The following is a 27405-nucleotide window of genomic DNA, read 5'->3' on the forward strand; positions in this document are numbered from 1 at the left end:
CATGGTGTGAATAGACTGTATGTCCTCTTTTTGGTCTGAGAATTTTTTTGCCCCAAGGGAACATTACTTGATTTTTTTTTCAGGGCTGTTTGGCTCACTTTTCCTGCTTGCTTTCCCTGAAATCCTTGGTTTCAGCTGTGCTTGGGAGGCAAGAGCTGCAACAGGAGGACCCAAACAGAGCTAACCAGAGTAATAGCCTATAAATCTGGTGAAAGTGAAGGCTGATTGCTAAGAAGACAGCACCGCGATTAATTGACCTTCAGTTTGGCATTACAGGTTTAGAAGAGGGATATGTGTGTGTGTGTTTTTAAGATTTTATCCATTTAATTGACAGATCACAACTAGGCAGACAGAGAGAGGGGAGCAGGCTCCCTGCTGAGCAGAGAGCCCAATGCGGGGCTCCATCCCAGGACCCTGGGATCATTAACTGAGCTGAAGGCAGAGGCTTTAACCCACTGAGCCACCCAGGCGCCCCAAGAGGGATATAATTGTGTGTGTGTGTTTCAAGATTTTTATTTATTTGACAGAAGTGGGGAACACAAGCAGGGGAAGTGGGAGAGGGAAAAGCTGGCTTCCTGCTGAGCAGGGAGTGTGATTCAATCCCAGGACCATGGGATCATGACCTGATCTGAAGGCGGCTGGTTAACCGACTGAGCCACCCAGGTTCCCCAGGGATATATTTAAGGAAATTTATTTTTTTATTATTATTATTATTTTAATATTTTATTTATTTGACAGACAAATCACAACCAGGCAGAGAGAGAGGAGGAAGCAGGCTCCCTGTGGAGCAGAGAGCCCGATGGGCTTGATCCCAGGACCCTGGGATCATGACCTGAGCCAAAGGCAGAGGCTTTAACCCACTGAGCCACCCAGGCGCCCCTAAGGAAATTTATTTTAAGATTCATTTGTCAGAGCATGGACGGGGAGCAGCAGGCAGAAGGAGAAGCAGGCTCCATGCCAAGCAAGGAGCCCAAGGAGGGACTCTGTCCCCTGACCCTAGGATCATGACCTGAGCCAAAGGCAGGCACTTAACTGAGCTACCCAGGTGCCCATAAGGAAATCTTACTGCGTATAGAAAATAAATAGAGTGTCCATTATATTTTAGGTCATTCTACACTATAGGTAGTTTTTTTTACATAATTCTCCATTTCAACCTGAGCATCTTTGAAGTGTAAAGGGGATTTGCTTTTCCTTCTGAAGGACCTGAAATGAGATTTTCCTGAGCAGTGTATAGCTCTTCTGTTCTCTTAACCATTATACTCCAGGAAAGTGTAAAGAACATTTTACATTGTGTATAGTTTGTCATTTGAAGTGTTTTATATTGATAGCTATAAGAAATTGGGGGGCGCCTGGGTGGCTCAGTGGGTTGAGCCGCTGCCTTCGGCTCGGGTCATGATCTCAGGGTCCTGGGATCGAGTCCCGCATCGGGTTCTCTGCTCAGCAGGGAGCCTGCTTCCCTCTCTCTCTCTCTCTCTGTCTACTTGTGATCTCTCTCTGTCAAATAAATAAAATAAAAAATCTTAAAAAAAAAAAAAAGAAAGAAATTGGAGTGCCTGGGTGGCTCAGTTGTTAAGCCTCTGTCTTCGGCTTGGGTCATGACCCCAAGGTCTTGGGGTCAAGCTCTGCATTGGGTTCCCTGCTCAGCAGGAAGCCTGCTTCTCCCTCTCTCACTCCCCCTACTTGTATTCCCTCTCTTGCTGTATCTCTGTCAAACAAAATCTTAAAAAAAAAAAAAAAAAAGAAATTGGATCCTCCTGGTTTCTTCAGGTGAAACTAGTGTGGAACAAAGTGGCATGAAAATCTACATGACTGGGGTGCCTGGGTGGCTCAGCGGGTTAAAGCCTCTGCATTCGGCTCAGGTCATGATCCCAGGGTCCTGGGATCAAGCCCCGCATCGGGCTCTCTGCTTGGCTGGGAGCCTGCTTCCTCCTCTCTCTCTCTCTCTGCCTGCCTCTCTGCCTACTTGTGATCTCTATCTGTCAAGAAAAATAAAAATCTTTAAAAAAAAAATAAAATAAAAAAAAAAAAATCCTACATGACTATATAGGGATTAAGTTCCATTGGGAGCACAATGACAAATGTATCTCTGCCCCCACTCCTACCAGAACCTTTGATGTTTATACTGTCTGGACCATAACCTCTCAACTGTTTTTGTCAATGGTAATGGAACTGAAACCACATACCTACCATTAGTAGAGACACTTCCCTTTAGAAATCTCTAGCTTCAGGGCGCCTGGGTGGCTCAGTGGGTTAAAGCCTCTGCCTTGGGCTCAGGTCATGATCCTAGGGTCCTGGGATTGAGCCCCGCATTGGGCTCTCTGCTCAGCGGGGAGCCTGCTTCCTCCTCTCTCTGCCTGCTTCTCTGTCTACTTGTGATTTCCGTCTGTCAAAAAAAAAAAAAAAATCTTAGAAATCTCTAGCTTCTGGCATAGCTGATGTGTTAACCATTTATAGTGTTCTAGGGAGTGTGGACTATGTGTACTATAGTTACTGTATTAGGAAGTAGAGCCAAGTATACAAAAATGTAAATGTTCCTTATTTCCCCATGCTTTCCTTCACCTTGAGGTAACAGTTTTTCAGGCTAATGAAAGTTTTCTTGGAAGGGCTGAGGGTGAGGTGGTTTTGAGTAGAGAAGCTGGTGTTGGTTCCTCAGTACTGCACATGCATAAAGTGAGATTCGAGTGCCTTGAATAAATGATTCTCTACCCACCCCAAAGCTAATGCAATACAGGCAGCTATCATAAGGTTTTATATATCCCTTCTGGGTAAAATGAATGGCATTTTGCAATTGTACTGAAAATGTGAACTAGGCTGCTTAATTCTTTGATTTCTGGACTTCTGTAGTTCAGTTGTGAGGGGATTTTCTGTTGGGAAAGTAGTTCAGCTAATATGAGCATCCAGAATACTGGGTGTTGGAAACTGGTGAAGGCAGTTCTGGTCATGTAAGACCTCAATTTCTGGTACTAGCACAGGTGTTTGTGTATCTGGTTATATGATTGTTTAAATTCCTAACTCAATCAACTTAAAACTGGAAGTTGGTCTGTTGGACTCAGAAGTGCTGTTAATGTCCCCACCAGGGGGTGCTGTAGCAGGACGGAGGCACCGAAGCACGAGCTTGGGGAAGGAAAGTAAAACGTACTGAATTGCATGGACCTGCAGAATACTATGCCAGTTAGTGTGCACATGTAAAGTTAGAGTTTTCAACATGAACACCCCTGGATAGTCATTACTCAGGTAAAGAAAGGAGAGGCTTTGGGGTATTTTTTTAACCATTTCAAAAAGCCATGTGAAATAAATGCATAACTTAGGTAAGCAGTGACTACAGCCCATGAAGAAATGCAGGTTGCCTTAAAGGATGTTACCACCTTCCTTGGACTTAAGTGAGTTTTCCCACTGCCTCCTGTCCTTTTAAAGCTCAAAATTCCAGGTGTGAATATCTGACTGGCTAGTCCTGTGTACTATCCAGCTGCCTGAAGTTGGGAGAAAGATAGACCTGTTGGTTTCCATAGTAGAGGTGGAGCCCAGACTTGCACAGTGCACAGAACCCACTGGTGGAAATCGGGCTGATGGCAACGTGGAAGCAAATGACGTCCTTTCTTGGACTTGTCACCAAAAGTTTGCTGTCAAGCTCTAAAGAGTTAAGTCTAGTCATTAGGATTCCTGGCACCAGGACAGGGGCTTTAAGCAGAAACTGGTAGATTAACTGGTCCATTAGGCAAAGAAAGAATAGCTGCTGGAATGAGAGAACTTGGAAATAGGCCCACGGGGCAAGCAAGGGTCCAGAACCAATGGCTAGCACTGTTAAGATGGAGAACCAGGAGAAGTACAGAAACTGGCGGCATCAGAGGACAATGGGTGGATGGTGTCTTGACATGGGGGTCTGCCTCTAGACAGAATCTTCCTTCTGGAGCCCACAGCAGGGTGATCATGTGGGATCTGCTCCTCACCTCCAGTCAACCAACCCTCTAGCTGGGAAATTAACCAAAGGCTATGGGAATGTTCAAGCTTGGTAGGATGGAGGATGCCTTTCTCTACAGAGTGCTTTTTTTTTTTTTTAATTTTTTTAATTTTTTATTTTTTTAATTTGACAGAGATCACAAGCAGACAGAGAGGCAGGCAGAGACAGAGAGAGAGAGGGAAGCAGGCTCCCTGCCGAGCAGAGAGCCCAATGCGGGACTCGATCCCAGGACCCCGAGATCATGACCCGAGCCGAAGGCAGCGGCCCAACCCACTGAGCCACCCAGGCGCCCTGCAGAGTGCTTTGAAAAGGAGACTTCAGAGGTGGTGGGGAGAAGCTAGGCTTTGCATTCAGACCTGGGTTCAAATGTGACGGCAGCACTGATCTGCTAAGGGTGAATCTTTCCAGTCCTCAGTATCTCACAGGGCTGTTGGAAGAAGACCTAACTGTCAATACCTGTCTGTAGTGTTTATCATCGCATGTGTTAACTCTGGAGACAGTTAAGAGCCCAGGCCTTCCAGCCAGACTCTGGGCTCAAAACCTGGTTCACAACTTAGCAGTATGAGCATGGGGACATCAGTTAACATCTCTGAGCCTCTGCTCATCTGCCTGTGATTTCATAGCACAGTGCCTGACCCATCAGAGGTCCTCGGTAAATGTAAGATGTTACCATTGAGTACTCAAGCATATCCTCTTGGGAATGATTAGCTTAACTTCATGGTATTGGGTTCTACCCATCCTAATTGTAAGAGCTCTGATAAGCAACATGACGTTGGTGAGAAGATAATTGTTACATGCCCAAGCTTGCTGTAAACACTTCATTAATCTCAACATCCCTGTAATGGGCCAGTTCCATTACTAACTTCATTTTATAGCAGCTTTAACCCATATCATACATCTTAGGGGAATGTGTGATTTCTCTCAGGCTTTGGAAAATATTTAGAGTCTCTCAGATCCCTATTTCTGGTTTGAGAGCAAATAGGGAGCCCTCGGTTTGGAAAAGCTTATCTGATTCTAAACCCTCATTTCTACTAATTAGAGTCCCAGTGGCTCTGAAATTCAAATGAGACCACGCCTTTGCTGCTCATTCCTGTGTTGTACTAGCAGTGCAGCCATACAAGTCCAGCTGGGGCTTTGTCCACTGGGGAGTGCTGCTGCTATGGGTTCTTCCCACCTTCCACCTTCACCGGCTGGCCAGGGACTGCCCTCATGATTGGCCTGCTCCTGCTAGTCCTTTGTTTGGTGAGCCAGAGGAGCTGGACCTTTTGAATCCCAAACTGCTGAGAGAGGATAGGGCTCCCCTAGCCTTTAATTAAGAATATTTTTGCTTTTTATGGGGAGGAGAGGGATAGCACAAACCCAGCAAGAGGGCCTCTTTCCCTTCAGGGATCAGAGACCAGAGGTAATGGGTCTTTGCTCAATGGTTTTCCCTTAGTACAACAGGAAAAATAGCCATCACTATTTACCATTTGAGTCTAATAGACATCCTACCTTTTTTTTTTTTTTTTAAGATTTTATTTATTTATTTGACAGACACAGCAAGAGTGGGAATACAAACAGGAGGAGTGGGAGACGGAGAAGCAGGTTTCCTGCCGAGCAGGTAGCCTGATGTGGGCCTCCATCCCAGGACCCTGGGATCATGACCTGAGCCAAAGGTAGACACTTAATGACTGAGCCACCCAGGCACCCCAAGACACCCTACCTTTTAAGTCACTTTACAGATAATTTTCATAAGGAAGAATAAAGGGAAAGTGGAAAACTATTTTATAAATTTTACAAGTATTCAAACAAGTATTTAAAATTACTAAAATCTGGGGACACCTGGGTGGCTCAGTCTGTTAAGTGACTGCCTTTGGCCCAGGTCATGCATGATCTCAGGGTCCTGGGATTGAGGCCCACATCAGGCCACCTGCTCAGCAGGGAGCCTGCTTCTCCCTCTTCTGCTCCCGCTTGTGGCACTTTCTCTGTGTCAAATAAATAAAATCTTAAAAAATACTAAAATTTTAGCAAGCAGTAACAGCACCATTCTGACTATATTAAAAAACATTGAATTATACCCTCCAAATAGGTGGGTTTTATGGGATGTGAATTACATCTCAATAGAACTGTGATTCATATAGTCATGAAAATAAATACTTGTGTATATAATTCATATATATATATACATATATATATATATGAATTTAAACAGCAAGAAGTTTCATATTTTCCTTGCCTGGAAGACATATATGCCCCCAAAGCACACCATCCCTTGAATGCAGTTAAATGCTCATCAGCCACCATGTGTGAAGCCGGCATGTATGCATCTTATAACTACTGATCCTAGATTCCAAATATATCTCTAGTAGGCTCTAGCTTACTGCTTCTGGGTTTTTGCTTTTGTTTAGTTTTGTACTTGCATTGTCAACATGGAATACTTTAACAATTTTTGATGGCTCATAATGTTGAAGAGGGGACAGTCATTTTCTTTGCTCCATAATTTTAAAACATTTTTAATTTTCGGTGTATAAGGATCAATTGAATGACCAATCTAATGAATTTTTAAAAATATCTACAGTATCTGTTTCCCTACAGTCACCTTAGTACACAACTGCCTCAGCATGTAACAAACTCTATCAAGTAAATTTGGGGGCATAGGCATCCTAAAAGATGAATACTATACAAAACAGGATGGTACAGATCTTTGTCAAAAGATGTTATGTGGGGGCACCTGGGTGGCTCAGTGGGTTAAGCCTCTGCCTTCGGCTCAGGTCATGATCTCAGGGTCCTGGGATCAAGCCCTGCTTTGGGCTCTCTGCTCAGCAGGGAGCCTGCTTCCTCCTCTCTCTCTGCCTGCTTCTCTGCCTACTTGTGATCTGTCAAATACATAAATAAAATCTTTTTTAAAAAATTCACATAGGAAAGATTTTGTTTATATGAGCAATTCCCCCATCCTCAGAGACTAGAGTGCTACCATGTGTCTCTGCATTCATTTTCTGATTTCATTCATTTTCTGATTAAGAGTGAAAGATCCTCTGTCCGTTTGCTTCTCTTTTGTCATTATGGGTGGAAAATGAAAAACCCTGAATTCTTAGCCAACGTCTCTGGAATTCTTATACCTTCTTGAAAGATGATCTGTAGTACTTAAGGGAAGTTCAGTATGGAAACTGAAGGACGATGTGATGGCAATACCATTCTTCCATTTTATCATCGTGATCTTGTTTGGTAATCACTGATGAGTAACATGAAATAATTTGTAGGATGATGAAATAGCAAAGCTTTTCAAGATACAGGAAAAATAAATTCATCATGATCTCCTAATGTATTTTAGATTTATAAAAGAATCTAATGAATCCATATGAGTTTTATGTCTTTGGAAGGTAAATAAATTTCTCATTTTTTTTTTAAGATTTTATTTATTTGACAGAGAGAGATCACAAGTAGGCAGAGAGGCAGGCAGAGAGAGATGGAGAAGCAGGCTCCCTGCTGAGCAGAGAGCCCAATGTGGGAATCAATACCAGGACCCTGGGATCATGACCTGAGCCGAAGGCAGAGGCTTTAACCCATTGAGCCACCCAGGCGGCGCCCCAATTTCTCATTGTTTTTTAGAAGCCCGCTAAGACTAACAGCCATAAAACATCGATCCTTACAAATAGAACTTCTTAAAAATGAAACTCAAAAACTAAATTTGGATCCAGTGGCTTCTGATGGCATACAGAGAGGTAAGGTGTTCTCAGCTGGGGAAAGTATGGCAAACCCCTGTGGCTAAGGAGTCATATACTGAGAACTTGTGGTCTGGTTTCCTGTTGTGTAGTGATGGTCCCTCTCATTCAGCAGGCAGCCCAGTTGTGGGGAGGAGCAGTGGGCTGGAAGCCAGGGAGGCCCTCCATATATGGTCTTGGTCAAACCCACAGTCCTAGGAAATTAGGACACATGGGTGTGTACCTTTGTATTGTGTTCTGTGAGCCTCACTCACCAGGGAGATGAACCATGTCTCCTCCTCATCCAGCTGGAGGCCCCTAAGGGCAGGGACCAAATCACATGAGGCTGGGATTTCCCAGGGTGGAGATGATGTACGGTAGTCCCCTGACCCCTTTACCAGTGGCTTCACTTTCTGCAATTTCAGTTACCTGAGATCAGTCGCATTCTGGAAGCAGACGATCCTCCTTGTGACTTAGGTCAGATCAGTAGCAGCCTAATGCTACATCATGATGTCTTTGTCATTCACCTCATTTCATCTCATCCTATGGGCATTTTATCAACTCACATCATTACAAGAAGGGTAAGTATAGTACAAAAAGGTATTTTGAGGGAGCCCACATTCACATAACTTTTATTATAGTATGTTATAATTTTTATAATTATTACTGTGTCTAATTTATAAATTAAACTTTATCCTATGTATGTATGTATGTATATATAGGGAAAACAGTGTGTGTGCAGGGTTTGCTACCGTCTGTGATTTCAGGCATATGCTGGGGTTCTTGGGATGTATCCCCCACAGAGAAGGGAGGACTGCCATATTTTCTACTTCTAAATAACTCATGTGCCACCCTCAACACTGTTTTCTCAGATTAGCTTTCTCAGATCAGCAGAGCCTTGGTGAGGCCGCATGGAAAGAGCAGGCTTTGGAGGCAGCTGGACCCAGGGTGGAATCCTGGCTCTGCCACCACTCACCAGACCAGTGACGTTAGTAGGCAAATCACTTCACAGCTCTGAGTCTCTGTTTCCTCATTGGTAAGTGGGGCAATAGTACCTACCTTACCTACCTTCTATAAAATAGAAACCCAGGAAACTGGTATAGCATACTGAGGTGGGGGTGAGGTGCGCTCCTGTTCTGGGCATTGGGGGATAGAGAAATCAAGCTGACACCTTTCTGCCTCAAGAAGCATTCTATGGGTATGTCAGGGAAGACTAGAGATGTCATATATAAAGGCCTGGCCATATGTCTGGTGGGAAAAGGGGCAGATAGATAAGGGCATAAGGAGAGAGTAGTCAGCTCTGGAGTGGAGGGTGTTGGATCTGCCCAGGCAGAGAGAATAGGAAAGGGCATTGGTACTTGGATGGGATAGCATGAATGGTCATTGTTGGGGAAATGGGGTGGTCTACTTGGCATATAGGAAGTGCCCAGCCCAGGTGAGGTGCCCATGCTCTCAAATCTTACCCTGAATTTGCCCTTGCCTTTTCCATTCAGGCTTTTGTTTAGGTGGTCAAACAATACGGCACCTTTTTTGCTTTGTCTCGGTTGTTATCCCTGTGGTGGGGATAGGCAGGCTCTGAGGGTCTGGGCCTCCCCACCACACCCCTCCCCTCCGCTCCCCTCCCCTCTGCCATTATCAGCTGTGTCCAGATGGTCACAGGATCCCTAATCTGAGATAATCAGAGGGTAGCAGCTCAGCTGGGACCCAGGCCTTTGTGCTGGGCTGAGATGGGCCAGCCCCAGCTGGAGAGACCCCACAGATAGGGCCCTGGGGCTTCGGAAGACAGGGAGGGGCATGGGGCTGGCCCTGTGCTGGAGGGGATGCAAGGAGCAGATGATAGCTCTTCAAAAGGCAGTTTGAGTGCACATGATGGCGAGCTGCAGATGGGACCTTGCCAGCTCCTCTGGGCCTCAGAAACACAGGCATAGGACCTGAACCTGCTGGGTCTCTGCCTCACAGAATATGTGACATCTTTTGTCCCCTCTTTCCTCTGAACTCATCCCTCCTCCTCTAGCAGTTTTATGTTGCTGCCCATGGAGCCTCAGGCCACCCTTTATGATGGCATGAGGGGCGTGGGCCCCCTGGTGATGTTGGGGCTCTCACAGGTCCAGGTGCAGAGCTGGGACGGGTGGGTTCTCAGGCCTGGGGCTCTGGTTCCTACTACCCTAGGCCTGCAGTTGCTGTGAGCCTTGGCCTCAGGGCTACTCAGCATCCCACAACAGTTTTCTGCTTTGTTTCTGCTTCTTTGAGGAGGTGGGAGCCCTACATTGGCCCTGTCTTCTAGCAGTGAGACTGGCTGTAATTCTCTTTCCCTCCCCCCCCCCCCCCCGCCCCAGTCTGAAACCCAGAGCTGAAGCTTCTCCCTTCCTCATGGTTTTATAATTCCATTGTTTCTTGTTCTTGGACATGTTTGCTCACTTATAAGCCTAAGCTTCTATCTTTTCAGTTGTTTGACTTTTATCTGTTATCACTTAGTGTTTGAATTGGAGGGTGGTTTAGAAAGAGACACATCCTGACTAGAAGTGCTTCATGGATTCTGAAGCTTCCTGAAATCTTATGAGTTATGGACTCTGCCAGTTACTAAGTATATGATCTTGGGTAAGTCTCCTCATCTTTTAAGGCAGTTAGTTCCTTTTCTATAAAATACAAATCTTAATAATTAGCTCATTAAAAGCTTAAAAAATGCCAGTAACCTAATTGAAGGATAGTGATTACCTCTGGGAGGAATGTGGGAAGGAATGGGTTTGGGAATGGAGGTATCTACAAAGGCATTTGTAACAATCTCTTTTTTTCTTTCTTTTTAAAAAAGATTTTATTTATTTATTTATTTGACAGAGAGAGAGAGAGATCACAAGTGGGCAGAGCAACAGGCAGAGAGGGAGGGGGAAGCAGGCTCCATGCAGAGCAGAGAGCCCAATGCTGGGCTCCATCCCAGGACCCTGAGATTGTGACCTGAGCCAAAGGCAGAGGCTTAACCCATTGAGCCACCCAGGTGCCTTTTTTTTTTTTTTTAAACTTTCTTTCACCCAGCCACCCCATCCCTCCCACCTTCCTCCCCTCCAGCAACCCTCAGGTTTGTTTCCTGAGATTAAGAGTCTTTTATGGTTTGTCTCCCTCTCTGGTTTCCTCGTTTCATTTCTCCCTCCTTACCCTTATGATCCTCTGTCTTGTTTCTCAAATTCCTCTTATCAATGGGATCATATGATAATTGTCTTTCTCTGATTAACTTATTTTGCTTAGCATAATACCCTCTAGTTCAATCCACATCGTTGCAAATGGCAAGATTTCAATTTTTTTTTTTTAAGATTTATTTATTTGACAGACAGAGATCACAAGTAAGCAGAGAGGCAGGCAGAGAGAGAGGAAGGGAAGCAGACTCCCTGCTTTGCAGAGAGCCCGATGCAGGGCTCAATCCCAGGACCCTGGGATCATGACCTGAGCCCAAGGCAGAGGCTTTAACCCACTGAGCCACCCAGGCACCCCAAGATTTCTATTTTTTTGATGGCTGCATAATATCCCATTGTGTGTGTATATATATATATATATATATACCACATCTTCTTTATCCATTCGTCTGTTGATGGACATCTAGGCTCTTTCCATAGTTTGGCTATTGTGTACTGTAACAATCTATTTCTTAAGCTAGATGGTAGAAACACAGATATTTATTTTATTGTAATTCTTAAACTGTACAAAAATATATATATACCTTTTATGCATGAAATATTTCATAATTTTAAAAACATGTCCACACTGCCATTGAAGGTAAATGAGGTAACATATGAAGGTGCTTTGTAAAGAGTCAAAGCAGGGAGCAGATACTGGGCATTACTTTTCCACATAAAGCAGGCTTGAGCTGGAACACAGACCCAACCTTTGAAGGAGGTTTTATTTCTACAAGAAAGAGGGGCAATAAATTAAGGGTTATTTACATGGAGGTGCCATGAAGGGAGCAGCGGTGAGCCTGCTTCCTGGCTCAGGCTTTTCAAGTCTGAGTCACCTGCCCAGGCTCTGAATGATGGTGATACAGCCATGGGAGCTGGTACAGCGTTGTAGGGATGGCTGGGCTTCTACCTGCCCATTGCTGGGGTCAAAGGTGAAGACCTTGTCGGTGCTCTCCCCGAGATCATCCCGCCCACCAAGGATGTGGACCTTCCCGTCACACACAGTCACACCACAGCTCTCCTGGATAGACAAACAGAAAGATAATCAGCTATGGGGTCCAATGTGGGGCTCCCTCTATCCCTAACCGGCCAGGCCAGACAATAAAACCTTGACCCATAGAATTCGAGCAGGCAGTCTGCCTGGCAGAAAGGCAGGAACTAGGTGGATCTGAGTTCAATCTCTGGCATAACCCTTACTAAATGGCCTTAGACAAGTCACTTAAGCTCTCTGGGCCTCAGTTTCCTCCCCTGCAAAGAAGAATAATCGTACCTTCTTCATAAGGTTGCCATAACAGTTAATGGTATTAAGCATGTGAAGCATTTTACACAGTGCCAGGAAGACAGTAAGCACTCCAGGAGCAGTGACAGCCATCACCATCATGCCACCACTACTGCCCTGAGATCTCAGACTGAGAAGCCAGAAATCTCAAGCTCTTAGAATCACTGAAGGTCAGAACTGGCAGGGCCCACCAATCCAACTACACCCCTATGTAGTCTCTTTGGAGTTTCGGGGGAGGGGACAAGAGGTGGGGGAGGCCAGGAATGCAGGGGCCAGAGCCTCCAGGGCCGGGACCTCCCTACTTTGATATAACTAGGGCAGGGGAACTTACCAAGTCTCTTCTCTACCTTGACCTCCCTACAACAGGCTCCCAGCTAGTGGCCTTCAGGACAAGAGACTACAGGGTCATTTAGACCAAGACCCTCATCCAAGGCTAAAGCACTTGGAACTGGGGTTCCATGCTCTACCTTAGCATGGCTTACCTGGCAGCCTTGGGCAAGGCCTCAGTCTCTCCAAGGCTGGTCTCTTCATCTGTGGAACACAAGGCTGATCATCCTAATGAGGGCGAAGCTAAGAAACTATGTCTAATTGCCTAGCATGGAGTCAGACAGACTCACAACCTCTGAGTTCCACATTCTTAGACCCAGAACTTTGCTCTCCCAAATGGAACCAATACTAAGACTGTGCCCAGGAGCCTCTACTTACCACAGGGCTGGGTAGGACAGCTGCCTCCCCCCAGACATCTGTGCCAGGGTCATAGGTGAAGATTTTGCTCATGAGGCCCCCCACCACATAGATGGTGCCGTCAAGGGAAACAGCCTCGAGACACCGCTGTGAGAAAGGTGCTGGAGATCGCAGGCTCCACCGGTCCTCCTTGGGGTCAAAGCACTGCACCTGAGGGGCAGGAGGGGCTGTAGTGAACCCTCACCACCTCCCCCCAACAACTGCCTTGCTGTGCAATCCTCCCACCTCCCCAGCAGGGGGACTCATTCAGCACATTTGCTTCTGTCTACCAGATATGAGCTAGCATATGGGGGTAGGGGGGAGGGCAGAGGAGGCCCACCATCCCTGCCCTCAAGTGTGCTCAGTCTGATTCTACATTCTGGCCCCCGTCCTGGACTCCTTTTATCCAAAGCTAGTTTATCTTCATCTTTCAGGGTCCAGAAAAGGTCTGCATCCCAGGAGGTGGGAGTACCATCTGCACTAGTGCTATAGAAGGTCCTCAGAGAGCAGGCCCAGCCTAGAGAGATGCATTTCTTATTGCGTACACTGTCAGCCCTCTTCTCTCCCCCTGTTCTCTGAGCTCATGACAAGATTCCAGCTGGGATGTCTTGCAGCCCCCATTCCTACAGGTGTCCATAGGCTTCCCAGGCCCACCACTGTTCACACCTTCCAGAGTTTCTGAGGGCTTCTATTACCTGCATGTTCACCCTTATTCTGTTTCCTCAGTTGTTATCTTGGAGACTCCTGGAATGGCCTATCAGCGCTGCACCAAAGGGCAGTTCCCCCAGACAGCCCCAGGAAGGGGTGTGTGTGTCGGGGGGGGGGGGCAGTGGGAGGGGTGTGGAATAAGGAGGGATGAGGGATTCTAGTTAGGGAAAGATTCAAATCCCAGGACCACAGACTTGTGAGGCCATCACGGGGGGGAGGAAGCTGCTATGAAGATTAATTTTCATTCATAGAAAGCCTAAATATCCAAGAACAGAAAATTTGGTTGCTAGACAACGGTTCATCCACTCCATAGTCTATTACACATTGAAATGATGGCTGTGAAGAGTTTCTAAGCATGTGGAAAATGCTTACATTTAAATGAGAATAAAAAGCAGAATGCAAAATTTACTAACAGTAAGAACACACAACTAAAAGAAACACAAAAGTAGATTCAGAAGAAGCCTGAAAGGCAGTGCACCAAAATATTAATAGTAGTTATCATTTGGTGGTAGGATCATGGGTGATTTTTTTTCTATTTCTCTGTGCTTTCTAAGTTTTCAATAGTGTGTGGGGGTTTTTTTGTTTGTTTTGAATGAAGGAAAACATTTTAATTGATCCCACCCTTGCCCTAACTTAATTTTTAAAATCTATGAAACCCATATGGCACCAGCTCAAATATTGGGGTTTGGACCCACTGTGTGACCTTGGGATCATGTCTCTGAACTCACTTCCTTGCTGAAACCCAGGGGATCAACTCCTCAGGGCTGTTGGAAGTGAGAAAACAGACAAGGACATGAATGTGCCAACACTGCACCCAGCACACAGCAGGCCTCCGGCACCCTGTGCATGCCCACCTTGTTGGTGCTGACACCATCCTGGCCGGCACCCCCAATCACGTAGATCCTGCCCTCGCAGGACACTACTGCCGCAGAGCTCACGGCCTCGGGGAGCGGTGCCGCAGCCGCCCAGCTGTTGGAGAAGGGGTCGTAGCGTTCTACACTGCGCAGGCGCCGAAGACCATCGAAGCCGCCTACCACGAACAGCTGTAGATGAGGACAAGCAACAGTGAGATGCTGAAGATGCTTCCCTGAAGGCTCAAGGCCTTCTCTGCGTCTCAGCCCACTGCCTCTGCTATGCACGGAGAAACTATCACCGGACCCACAGGAGGTACATCCCAGCACTGCCAGCGCCTGGACAGCCTCCCTTAGCAGGCTTCTATTAACTGGGGGTAATGATACCCGTCTCCGGGATGGGTATTAGACCTGTCAAATATCTGACACCAAGCTGATGCTTAGTAATAGCTAATAATTTATTGAGAGTGTATCACCTGACTTAAGTGATCCTAAGAAGCATTTTTATTTTCTGAATTCAGGATGTAGCTTACAAAGATAGATTTTTTCTTTTTAAGTGGCCGGTCAAAATTCATACCTAGTCTGGCCCCACAGCCCACACTTTGACCCCTGACCACTAGGCTGTGCTATTACCATAATTAGTATTAGTAGTAGCATTATCATGTAACTTCGGGCAAGTATCTTTTCTTTTTGGTGCTTGAGATCCAATCTTTCAGAGAGACTGTCTTATAGGATCTTCCCCCAGGAAGTCCATTGATCTGTGCCTTGAGCCATAGGGCAGCAGCTGCTGTGTCCCTACCTGCCCCTGCATGACTGCCATCTTGTGCCTCCACCTGCCCTTGACCAGCGAGGCCACCTTGATCCAAGTGTGCAGAGGGGTGCTAAACATCCACACATCACGGCTGTTGATGTGGCCTCCTGGGGAAAGAGAAGCTGGTGTTGACTCCAGACCCTCTGGGGATCAACAGCACCTCTAAAGACCTAGAAACTAGGGCCCCCAAATCCAAAGGAAGAGTTAAGGGTAGACAGTGTACTTTGAATAAATGATGGGAAGGTGTGAATTAGGACAAGGGGTGGGGAGTTTTAAAGGGAAAGGCCTGAGAGATTTAGGGAAAAGGAGATGATATTTACTGGGTGCCTTATAGTGGTATGCCAGGCTCTGTACTCTGGGAAGCAAAGAGGGGGCCACTTAGAATTCAGCTGGAGAGAAAAGTAAACAGTGTGCCCAAAACAAGCATCAGCAATGGGCTGGGGGCAGAGGGAAAGCAGAGCCACCTGCACTGGGATGAGAAAAGATAGAGAGTGATTCAGTAACCCTGCTTCATTTCTGCCCTTACCTTCATGATTTCATGTCTGTTCTCAGCCCTTCGGGTGTTAAGATTATTGTACCCAGTTTACAGACGGGAAACTCAGATGTGGCTTAGAGACCAGGAAGGCCCTGCTGAAGGCCCCATAGCCTTTAACTCTAGTCCTTTCAATAACCAGAACCAGAACTTCTAGTCTCCCAAGCTGAGCACTGGTATGCCCTATGGTGTTAGGCCCTGGAATGCAGACTGTGGACTCTTCCCTATTCCTCCTGGAGCTATGGAGCAGCGACTCACCTCTCAGAAGCAGCCTTCCCAGGGACAACCCTGACTGCATCCCTCAGCCTGAGCCCATGACTCAAGCCCCAGCTCTGTTTTTAGCCCTTGCTTCTGTGTATTCTCACCAGCACCCAGCAGAGGCCCTACATGGTGTTCACAGGCCATCTGCAGCCTTGGATAAGTTGTCCAGTAGTAAGTGTGGCCTGGATGGTCCCTGAGTCCTTTCTGGCTCATTTTGCTGCTCCGTATCCTTCCAAGACACTGATAGTTCCCTACAACAAGTGCAGTCTACCTTGGCCTGGAGTCAAAGCCTCCCTGATCCCACTTCACTCTCTTTCCTCCCCTCCTCTCCCAGACGCATTCAACCTGCACTTTGGAGACCTGAGCACCTAAGGTTTCTTTCTTCACTTTCCTGTCTTCATGCCTTTGCCTACGCTGTTTCCTCCAGATTTTCAAGGTCCACCTGAAAAGTCTGGTGGTAAAGTGCAGTCTCTGTCTACCCATCTCCAGGGAGCAGGACCTATTTTTTTCTCTCTCTAGGGTCTGACCCTCAGGGAGAGCACAATCCACTGGTATCAAACCGATCTGTGTTCTTCCTAACTTTAACCATTTTGGAGATGATGGGAAAATTCTTAAGCTCCCTGTAAAATGGGGTTGTAACAGAAATTGAGTAACTTATGTAAGCTGTGTAGCATAATGTTCTGTACATAGTTGGCTAGAGAAAGAGAAGTAATTAATAGTAATACGAATTGAAGTGGACATTGCTGAATGACAGTAGGGGTCCTACCAATGACTGGCCATGCAGGACTACATACCAGCTCAGCCAGTAGTTGTAGGTTATCAGGGAAAATCCCACCCCCACCTCTCGGTTGGAGAAAAAGGGAGTGGCGTGAATGAGGCAAAGAGCCAATCTGTGGGGCTCCCACTACAGCCCTGCCCTCACCGGAGACATAGACGTCATTGCGGAGAGCACAGGCAGCGAACTCTGAGCGCGTGTAGCCTGGGAGGCTGGGCAGTGGGGTCCAGCGCCGGCTCTCTGGATGGTAGGCGTCGGTGAAGGGCAGCTTCAGGAGCCCCTTGCGGTCGCAACCGCCGATGACCACGATCACTTCAGCTAGGTCCATGAATCTGGCGTGGGGATAAGCCCAATGCCCGTTGACCCACATCCAAGTTTTGGCCCTCTCTCATCTTCTCTTTGACCACACTGTGCCATCCTGCTGCTCTTCCATGCCCTTATGCCCTTTTGCACTCCCTGCCCACCTGTCCCATGCTGGACTCTGCCACTTCCAACCTCCTTCCCTAGTATCGATGGGAAGACAAGTCACCAATCCTTAATCCCAATCTATCCACATCTAAATTACAGGGAAAGGATCATTACAGAGTCCTTACCTTGAGAAGTCACCTCGTTTAATCCTTATGATGGTTTTATTAGGCAGGGGTTTTCCTCCTTTTGCAGAATGGGAAACTGATGCTCATAGACTTTGGCTTGCCATGAGTCATGGAGCCAATAAGTGAGAGAGCTGGAATTCACGCTCAGGTTGGCTGCCACTAACCCATTCTCTTTACCCTTTTCTGCCCTTCATCCCCGGCTGCTAATTCTGCTGCCTCCCTCCTACTATAACCATTTGCTAAACCCATTCCCTAATCACTAATTCCATTGGACTAGCATACACACCCTTTCAGTAAAACATTCTCCCCTTCCACTAACCAACCCCTGAGGCTTCTGACTCCACCAGAATTTCCACACCAAGCCACCGGCTTCCTATCTTATTCCTTTGACAAATATTGAGTACCTTCTTTGTAGCAGGCCCTGAGCTTAAGTGTTGGAGACACAGTGTGTTAAGACAGAGGGTCTTCTATATCCAGGAGGATGACAGCCTGTCTTGGACTACTCCACCCAAAGTCTGGTCTGGCATTCGAGGGGTGGGAGAGTAAGTCTCTTTCCTTTTTTACCAGGCCCTATTTTTAGGATAAAGGGTATTTCCAATTACGGGACACCCAGCACAAGATCTGCACAGAAGTAGCACTCAGAATTATGGATGGATGGGCAAGAGGAAAGATGTATGCAAGGTGTGAGATCCCTGCCTCTCCGCCACTGGGCTATGAATTCTCCAAAGGCAGAATTCCTAATACCAAGCCCATGAAATTTGTGCTGAATGAATGAGCAAAGCCCAATCCAGAGGCACGATTAAGTGATTGAATTAAAGGATGCCACAAGTTTATGAATGGTTGCAGAATCGGGGATGAGGGCGGGTGGAAGGCAAGGGGGCAAGGAGCTGTACCTCCGTGGCCGGGCCCGCAGCGCGCCGGCCTCGTGGCCCAGGATGAAGCAGGCGCGGGCCTCGAGCAGCAGCGGGCGGCACTCGCTGCTGGCTTGCAGCAGCTCGTCTGCCTCCACCTTCTCCAGGAAGTAGGCGGGCGCCAGCAGGGGCAGGCGCACGTGCTCCAGCAGGCGCCGCAGCTGTCCGCGGCGGGCCGGCGCATCGTGGCGCACCCAGCGCATGACCGCCTCGAACACAGCCTCCTCCCGCGCCACGCCCAGCGCCGGGTCGGCCAGCAGCGCCGCCACTTCGTCGGGCGCCAGCTCCAGGAAGTCGGCGTGGCGCGCCACTTCGACGAAGGCCTGGCGCAGCACGCGGCCACACCGCTCGGCCAGCGAGGCAAGAGAGAAGGCGGCGGCCACGCGGCGCAGCGCCAGACTGTTGGCGGCGCGCAGACGGCCCTCCAGGAAGCTGGCGCAGGCCTCGCGCAGGCCCACCACGCCCAGCCGCTCGGCTAGCGCCAGCACGGCCGCCGCCTCGTCCTCAGCGCGCAGCCGCACGCCCGCGCCGTACACGTAGTCGAGCACCACTGCCAGCGCCGCCGCCACGTCCGGCCCCGCTTCCGAGGCCAGGGGCACCACGGCCAGGCTGCGCTCCGGTTGCCCGGCTGCGAACAGGCTGCGGAAGTACGCGCTGCCCGCGCTGAGCGCCGCGCGGTGGCACGGGAAGTCGCGGCCACCGGCGCGCAGCACCACGTCTGTGAGGGTGCCGCTCCGCCGGTACGAGTTGAGAGTCTGTAGAACGCGCTGCGCGTGGCAGGACCCCGCGCACGGTGCTAGGGAGCCAGGCTCCGACTCTTCCAGCGCTGGGCCCTCCAGCATCCTGCCAGGTAAAAAACACAAACAGCATCGGAAATCCGCCTGGTGGGTTGGGAGAGAGGGCAGGAGGCCCTTCATCCTTTGGTTCCGTGGTTTGTTCCCTGGTTTACCCAAGCCGGCATGCGTGAATGTGACGCACGTGCTTTCATTTACGCAGCTGCTCTTCCTTCCATCCCTTCATCTGAGTCCTAATGGCTGCAGTGACCTAGTCCCTGCCTACTAGAGGGCTAGGCCGTGCCTTAGCTATATCACCTCCTTCCTAACCCACTTCAGCCATATTATTCTTTCTGTTCTTCAGACTCGTTAAATTATCGTCACTATCAGGAGGAGACAGATGGCAAGCTCTCAAATGGGATAATTTGAGGATAGTCTAATAAGGGAATGATTTACAAACACGTAGATAGTGTTTAGGACCTCCCACAAGGGGTAAAGCAGTGCCTGTGGCTGCCAACAGCAGGGAGACTTTAGCTCTGCAAGGTCCGGAACGGGAGGACTGGGAGCTTACAAGAACATGCACAAAATACCTGTATAGGAAGGGTCCCCTGACAGGAGCTGCAGAAGGGATTCAGGCTACCCCACAGAGACCTAGTGTGGTGTGGGGAGGAATAACTGCTCCCTCTTGTCTCTCTATTCTGTCTCCTGATCCCCTTAGGTGTTCCGCACTGACCAAACCCTGATTTTTAATTAATTAATTAATTAATATATATATATATTTTATTAGAGAGTGTGTGCCATGAAGGAGCTGGGGGAGGGAGAGGGATAAGCAGACTCACCGCTGAGTGTGGAGCCCGACACTGGGCAGGATCCCAGGACCCCAGATCATGACCTGAGCTGAAGTCAGACGCTTAACGACCAAGCCACCCAAGTGCACCCAATTATTCTATTTAATATCAGCTTTTCCTACAGTAGGTGCTCAGTTAATACCTGTTTAAGCTTGAGTGAACGTATTAAGTTGGCATGTATTTAGAGCATTTTCTGAGCCAGGTAATGAGCAGGACAGGCATAGACCCTGCTCTCCTGGATCTCACAGCTTGGTGGGGGTCTCATGAGGTACTGTGGGAGCTGATAGAAGGGGCACTAGTCCCTGTTGGAGGGGAGTCAGGGAAGGTAGCCCTGAGAAGGAATCTTCAGACTGAGAAGCATAGGGAGAATAAGCCGGGAGAAGGGAAGGGAGTGCAGGGAGGATGTCTCCATTTAGAGAACAATCTTTGCTAAGGCCCAGAGGGAAGGAGGGCAGGAGACTAGAACCCAGGCTGAGAGCGAAGTTAGCCCTCTCTCTAGTGAGCTCTCTCTGTTCTCAAGGAAGCAGTGGGCGAGGGGGATAGAAGGAGCTGGCTCTAAGGACTAATCCGGGTTCTATACCTGCCTCTGTCACTGACTCACTGGGCAAGTCACTCTCCTTCAGTTTCCTCCTCTGAAATAGGATCGCGACACCCACCTCACAGCATTGTTGCGGCGTTTGCTTATGAAGTGGAATATGAAAAGTGCTAGGTACATAGCACAGACTCAGCTAACACAAGAGGAAGGGAGCACACCAGGTGTGCTGGCTTTTATGTACATAATTTCGTTTGATCCTCACAACCTTTAGATGCCCCCGCCCTTTGTTAAGTTTGTCCTAAGGAAAGAAGCACACAGGAAACTGGCCCTTCAGAGGGGTGTTTATGAAAGCACTCTACAGACTGGGACACGGTACTGGGCTGGTTATGATTTGATCATTATGAATACACAGTCTCTGCTTGCACACCTCCCGGGACATGGAGCTCACTTGTTTATGTGGCAACTTACTCTAGGGGAGCACAGCTCAGCCCTCTACCTCTTGCCTCTCCCTCCATCTCCTGATCCCAAGTGCTCTGCCTCTGAGACTGCTTTGCCCTGGAGGTCAGATCTGGCTTTCACTGCTCGTGCCCTGGTCATCCTGGGTGGTGGATCCCCATGTCAGGATTATAGAAATGAGCTCACTGGTGGGCAGGGTCCCAGGAAGCTAACTGTGCCCAAGTAGAGGGGCTGGGCCCTGAACCCACCTGGCACCAGACTCTGCATGCCTAGGTACTCAGCCATACTTGCCAGGGTGAGGGCATCTCCTAAGCAGCAGCCCAGGACCAGCAGAGGGAGGTGAGAGATGTCACCTAGAGCATGCTGCCCCCATTCCATTCTGTGCTGGCTGCTTGCCAAGAAAACAGCCAGCCCCTGAGCTGAGATCCAGGAGGGCAGGTCTCTTTGGGGGTGAGGAGGGGCCTCTTCCTGCAGCACAAGGGGCTGGCTTCGGGGGGACAGGGAGTCGTCTGGGAAGTGCACCAGTACTTTTTCATTCTTTCTACTGCTGTCTACTGTGCCAGGCACTGTGGTCACACTGGAACCTTGGACAGTTTCCATCCTGGGGATTCCCAGTCTGGGGCCCAGAGGACCCAGTTGCAATGTGGACAGTAGTGATTGCCAGGCCCGGCTCCACTGGACATTCTCCCATCCTAGCTAAGAATCTAGGTACCTCCAGCCAAGAGTCCTGATGCAAACTAAGAGGTTCTGCCCCTAGAAGTTGGCATGCCCCCTTGTTACTTGCTCACACCCACACCCAGTCACACGCACACAAACACACACATACTCAGCCTTATAGACACCACACAGCCCTCCCGGTTCAGGGGCCAAGTCCCCGGATGTACCTGGCACTCACCTGGCCATGGCCTCACCCAGGTGCTCTGCAGCTGCTGCTCTCCTCCTGACCACTCCTGTATGTCCCTCTGCTGCACCCTGGCAGTCCGGGCTCCGGTGTCCTTGCCGCTCTGCTTGGACTCCTGCTCCAGCTCAGCTGCAGGAGGACAAAGGGGCTGGACGCCAGGGGGGAGGGGGGAGGAGAGGAGGGGGAGGAGGGGACGCTGGGCTTTTGTTCCATTCTTGGGCCAGCCCAGGGAGGGAGGGAGGGAAGGAAGGAGGCACAAATAAGCATGGCATTGACCGTGCATGCATCTCGGGGATCCTTGTGCCTGGTTTGGGGGTGATCTGGCCCTGGCCATGCCCCTGAATAAATGCATGGATGTGAAGGTGTGGGGGGGGGCCTGCCCTAAGCAGTCGGGTGTTTCTGGGGGCTTGTGAGGGTGCCAGTGTTCCAGGGCCCCATATGTGAGTGTGGGAGCACGCAGGGATGTGGTGGGTGTGACTGTGTGGTTGCAGGTGTGACTAACCATGGCTAGGTAGCTTAAGGGTCTCAGATTCCCTCCTGCCTCTGTGAGACTCTGCCCGTGTTCCTATTTGACAGCAGACATTGTCATAGTAGGACTTCATGTGTCTGGTTGTCTGTCTGGTGTGTCCCTCTTTGTGTCTGTGTGATCCTGTGTGTGATCACATAGGTCTCTGTGTGCGGGACAGGGGGCTGTGTCTTGTGGTCCATGCGAGTCCTACGCCCATGGCATGGTATGAGTTGAGGTGAGTTTTCAGCAATGGACCTGTGTTGGAGGCGACTCAGTGAGGGGGGCCGTGGTGGTACGGATCAGGCCTGGTTGGGGTAGATGAGAAGAGGCAGCTCTGGGCCGGCCTGGCCTCCAGGAGCCAGAGAAGGTCACCCCATACGCTGGTCCCAGATCATTTGCTGCCTCCACAAAGGGCCACAGGACCTGGTGTTTGAGAGGCCGGTAAGATTTGCCTTCATGGAGGAGGACAACAGTTGGGAGGAGGTTACTCTGACGAGAGCCCAGATAGGCCCAGGGCACTTGGGTTCTGGTCCTGGAACTGCCATGCCTCGCCATGGAGCCCTAGGCAGCCCATCCCTTGACCCAGCTCTTCATCTTGGCTGGAGAGAGGCGCGCGGTTCCTGCCCTGTCGTATCTTACTGGGTTGTTGTGACCCTCAAGGGGAGGTTTGTCAGTGAAAGCCATGTTCTGTGTGGAGTCCGTGAGGCCTGGGTGCTACAGGAACGTGGCCTGGCCAGCTTGGATGGGCTGAGTTTGTGGAAGGAGCTGTGGTGTGGTCACTGTGATGCTGGCCAAGTGTGTGTGCTGAGGCCTAGGGGCAGCATCTGTTTCGTGTACCCCACGCCGGGGAATGGTATATCTGCTTTCTCCCTAAAAAAGGAGTGTGTGTTGCTGGGCGTCAAAGGACAAGAAAGATTTGGGCCCTTTTATATCTGTACCTGGGAAGGAGGGCCCTGGAGCAGGTGGAGGGCAGGCTCTGCCTGGTAGGGGCCGCACCCCTGAGGTCCAGGGCAGGGGGGGAAGAAGTGGGAAGGGAAGGGGTCCCATCTCTGGTTTTCCTGCAAACAAGGCAGTCAGTCTGTCCTCTGTAGACAAGTGGAGAATGTGGGGGATGGCATCAGGAAGATGGGGTTCTCAGTAACTCTTCAGGTCAAGCGGTATTGATCCCTGAAGGATCAGGGATGTCTCAGATAGCCCAAGTGTGGCCATGAGCCTGGGATAGCCTGGCCAGGAGCACTGATGGGACAGGGAAAGGCTGGAATGAAAGGTCAAATCCACTTTCCTGGGTGGGTCTGCCAGAGGCTGGAGCAGTTACTGAGGCATTGTGTGTGGAGCAGTGTGCCCCATCCCTGATCCAGCCATTCAGGATTCCCCTTATACTTCATGCCCAGGGAGACGGGGGCAGTTGACTTCCCGGGACTTCCCCCAGAAAGGGATGCACTTGGCAGATGTTCAGTAGGAGGAAAGGAGGGTGAATCTTCTCACAGTTCCCAGAGGGCAGTCCTAGAGTTTAATGCGGGGTCCCAGGCTGAATTCCAGCATTTGGGAGGGATTTCTTTTCCTTTCCTCCAAGAAAGTGCCAGAATTGCTCAGACCCCAAGAATTCTATCCAGAAGACCCCTATTTGGAGAAGAGATAAATCTCTTGGCTTCTAGGAAGCACCTCAGAAAACTTCCATGTGGCTGTGAGGGGACCTGCTAGTTCCGCCACCCAGCCCTATATCAGACCGAGGAAACCTCCCCATCTGCCTTGCCATTCTGGCTGGTTACAGAGGCCATACATCCACTCTGGGACCAGAGCTTGGGTGGGCTTCTGGCTTTGCCCATACTAAGCTGTATGACTTTGGATGGTCACTTTATCACTCCAGGACTATCTCCCCTCACTACAATATGGGGATTCTAGAACCCATCCCCAAGGCTGTTCATGAAGTCACAGTGTCCTGGTGATGCTGGGTAGGGGTCCAGGCACCCTGCGCTCTTCCATTCCTTTCTGAGAATGCTTCTTCCTCAAATCATTGGCCCCAAACTGAATCCCAAACTCAGCAAACCCTATCCCTTCCCTCCCACAGACCATTCAGAGACAACACATGTCAAGATGGCAGCTTTAATCATATTGGCCAAGGCCCTCAGGCTCGCTCCGCTGTAGACCTCCTTGGGCACATGCCCACCGTTGGCCATGCCTAGAACACTCTTCGCACGTGACCACTGCCCTGTGGCCACTGATGAGGAAACCTGAGGTTGTGTCAGTCTGTGGATCTTTTGGGTCTCTTTGCCTCTCTGCTCTAGAGACCTGCTGGAAACTTAGGTCAGGGTTTGTAAAAGCAGCCTTAAGCCTACTCTTCTGGCTATCTCTAGCTGCTGCTGGGGACTTGGCTCAGTCCTTCTCCCAGGGCAGGGCCAGTGGCGGTATGAGGCCGGTTGGGGAGGAGTGTCTCCACCACTGCAGCAGGCTTTCCTCCTGGGCTGAAAATCCTTGTGCTTTTGAGACCGACATGAAGAACAGAGCTGCTGGGGGCAGAGGCCTAGCCCAGGCCCTCAAGGCAGGAGACATGCAGAAGTCAGTTGCCCCTGAGCATAGACATGTGGACATCCACATTCTCAGCTGCCACAGGGGCCAGGGCATAGCCCAGTGACTCAGCAACCTTCCAGATCAGGATATAAGGGAAGGCCTCCAAGGGAGGGCCAGGCCCCAGGCCCCAAACTTTCCAGAAGGAGCCCCAGGCCTGCAGGGGCATCTGCGAGGTTGGAGTCCTGACCCAAGTGGGCCTCAGGAGAGAGGGGAGCCCCCTCCAGGGGAGGCCATGGCTGACAGGGCTGGAGCCAACGAGGAGGCGGTGGAGCCAGCTCCCAGTGCACTCCCCATGCAGACGTGCTTCTGCCAGCTCTTATGGGTTCCCTGATCTCCACATTAGGTTCAGGCTGGGACAGACAGGGTTTCAGCTAACGCCCACTCCGGTCCGTGAGAGTCTTGGTGCGGCTGCCACTCCTTCGGTGATCCGCAGGGTTGGAAGCACTGGTGGTGTACGTGTCGTAACTGTGGTCTGAGCATCCAGAGAGCTCATCGGAGACCTCCATGCCGTCGCTGATCTCTGTGGGGCCAGAGGGAGGCAGAACGGGAGTGGGGAGAGTGGGGTCAGTGAGGATGGCCGTAGATGCAGTGGGAAGAGTACCCTGCAGCAAGCCGTGGTCAGGCACTTGGAGGCTGATGAGATCACTGGGCTTGGGTCTGCTGCTGAATTGGCTTTCAAGGCCCTCCTTGGACTGCAGACGCTCAGTCTCCTCTCCTCTGCGGTTCTGCCTTCCAGCCCCAGAAAACCATCTGTCCCCTCCTGACCTTTGTGCCCGTGTGTTTATTCTACTCAGGGCCTTTGTACACATTGGCCCCTCTCCTGAGAGTGACCTCCCTGTCAACACCTCCTTTTCTTAAAATCTGGCTCAGTTGTTCTCATCTCTGTTATTACTACCTCCTAAAACCTCCCCTGTGTCCCCCCGAGCTGAAATGGGGCCTCCTCACGGCCCACCTAGCTCCTGTTTCCCTCTGTCCCATCACCTCCTCTATCGTCCCTACCTGTGACCCCACTAGCCGGAGTACATGCAGCACAGGGGTGAGGTCTGGGCATCTGTGTCTTGATGTCTGGCACAGCACTGGGCATAGAACAGAGGCTCAGAAAAGGTCTGCTGAGTGGAGCTAAGCCCACCCTGAGGGGAGGGGAGGCTGAGGGTCTCTGTAAAGGACTTTTCAGCCTGGAGTGGGCAGGGTAGGGGAGGACTGTGGCTGGCCTGAGTCTGCCCTCAGAAGGTGCTCAATGAATGGCCTTTGGCACTGAAGGATGGGGGGCCTGGAGGTGCAGAACCTGCCAGGTCTAGAGGCTGGCCTGTTTTTTCTGTTCGTTCTCCCTGCCCCTTCTGACTTCTCTGGGCCAGGCTATAGGAGCCTGGGCACCCCAGGTAGGTGCCTTTGGCCCCTTGTCCCAGGAGCTCCCCAGTATGCCTTAGAGGGCTTTGGGTCACCAGGGGAGGCACTCCAACCCAGCCTTAGTGCTCAGGGAAGCTCCTTTTGAGCCAAGGCAGGAGAATACAAGTGCCCCATAGGCAAGAATCTGGGACTCCTAGGCACCTAACACAGTGACGAGTTTATCTGCTGAAGGAATGAATAAATAAAGGGGTGAATGAATGAATGGATGTTCACACAGTCCCGGGAACCAGCCCCCAAATCAGTCACCCCCATTGGGGTCTCATTCATTCAGACAGTAGTTACCGAGCATACCTCTGGGCCAGGCGTGGTTCTAACCATCAAGCATGTTGTGAAGGAGTGCCAGTCCTTTTTATAGAGGAGTCTGACGCCAACGTGCTCTCGTTCACCTGTCTAGTTGGGGGCAGAGCTGGGATTTGAACCCCAGCCCATCTGGCTTCTAAATATCCCTCAAATCTCTCCTCTCCTCTTTGTTCCCACATTCAGTCTCTCCCGAGTTCCTGGTTTCTTTGCCTCCAGCTTCCTCCTCTTGTCCACCATCCATACTTGTTATAGGTGGAATTTTGCTCTCCCCCAAAATCATAGGTTGAAGTCCTAACCCCCAGTACTTTCAGAATGTGACTTTGAGAATAAGGTTGTTGCAGATGGTAATTGGTTAAGATGAAGTCATTAAGGTGGTCCCCAGTCCAGTCTGCCTGGTGTCCTTATAAAGAGGGGAGATTTGGACACATAGATGCATACTGGGAGAACACCACGTCCAACACAAAGAGTACCATCCACAAGTCAAGGAGAGAAGGACCAGATCCTTCTCCCATGGCCCTCAGAATTAAGCGACCCTGCCAACACCTTGATTTTGGACTTCCAGCCTCCAAAACGGAGACAATAAATTTCTGTTGGTTAAGCCACCCAGCTTGTGGTGCTTGTTACGGCCCTACTGTAACAAGGACAGACCTGCCCATGACCCCACTCTGCTTTCAAGGTGAGGCCTGAGTGCCTCCCTCGTGCCATGCTGGGGTAAGCGAGCATGAGGCCACCCCTCATGCCATATGGAATGGTGGATAGTTCTTGGTACCCCAGTAAGCCTTAGCCCCTCACTACCTCTGAACATTGGCTGTTCCTGCCTAAATACCCTTCCTTTCCTCTGCTTGGTCAGCCTTCACCTCAGA

The 27405-nt window shown here is 49.9% G+C and overlaps 2 protein-coding genes across 8 annotated transcripts in view; both read right to left on the minus strand.

The window, feature by feature from the left end:
• Nucleotides 1–11475: 11475 nt before the first annotated feature.
• KLHL35 (kelch like family member 35) lies at nucleotides 11476–19088 on the minus strand. Its single transcript, XM_046016676.1, has 6 exons — nucleotides 18229–19088; nucleotides 16890–17074; nucleotides 15163–15281; nucleotides 14367–14555; nucleotides 12787–12975; nucleotides 11476–11823 (listed from the first exon to the last, which is right to left on the minus strand). The coding sequence occupies exons 1-6, from the start codon at nucleotides 19086–19088 to the stop codon at nucleotides 11635–11637; spliced, it is 1731 nt and encodes a 576-aa protein (XP_045872632.1). The 3' UTR covers nucleotides 11476–11634.
• Nucleotides 19089–24356: 5268 nt separating this feature from the next.
• The window catches only part of GDPD5 (glycerophosphodiester phosphodiesterase domain containing 5), an 81687-nt gene continuing 78638 nt past the window's right edge, over nucleotides 24357–27405 (minus strand). For all 7 annotated transcript variants that reach the window (XM_046016079.1, XM_046016074.1, XM_046016077.1 and 4 more), the window contains one exon: nucleotides 24357–25355. In XM_046016079.1, the coding sequence (XP_045872035.1) occupies nucleotides 25207–25355 (149 nt within the window). In that variant the 3' untranslated portion in view covers nucleotides 24357–25206. The remainder of the gene's footprint in view (nucleotides 25356–27405) is intronic.

The sequence above is a fragment of the Meles meles genome, chromosome 8, assembly GCF_922984935.1.
Source record: "Meles meles chromosome 8, mMelMel3.1 paternal haplotype, whole genome shotgun sequence".
In the NCBI taxonomy this organism is placed as follows: domain Eukaryota; kingdom Metazoa; phylum Chordata; class Mammalia; order Carnivora; family Mustelidae; genus Meles; species Meles meles.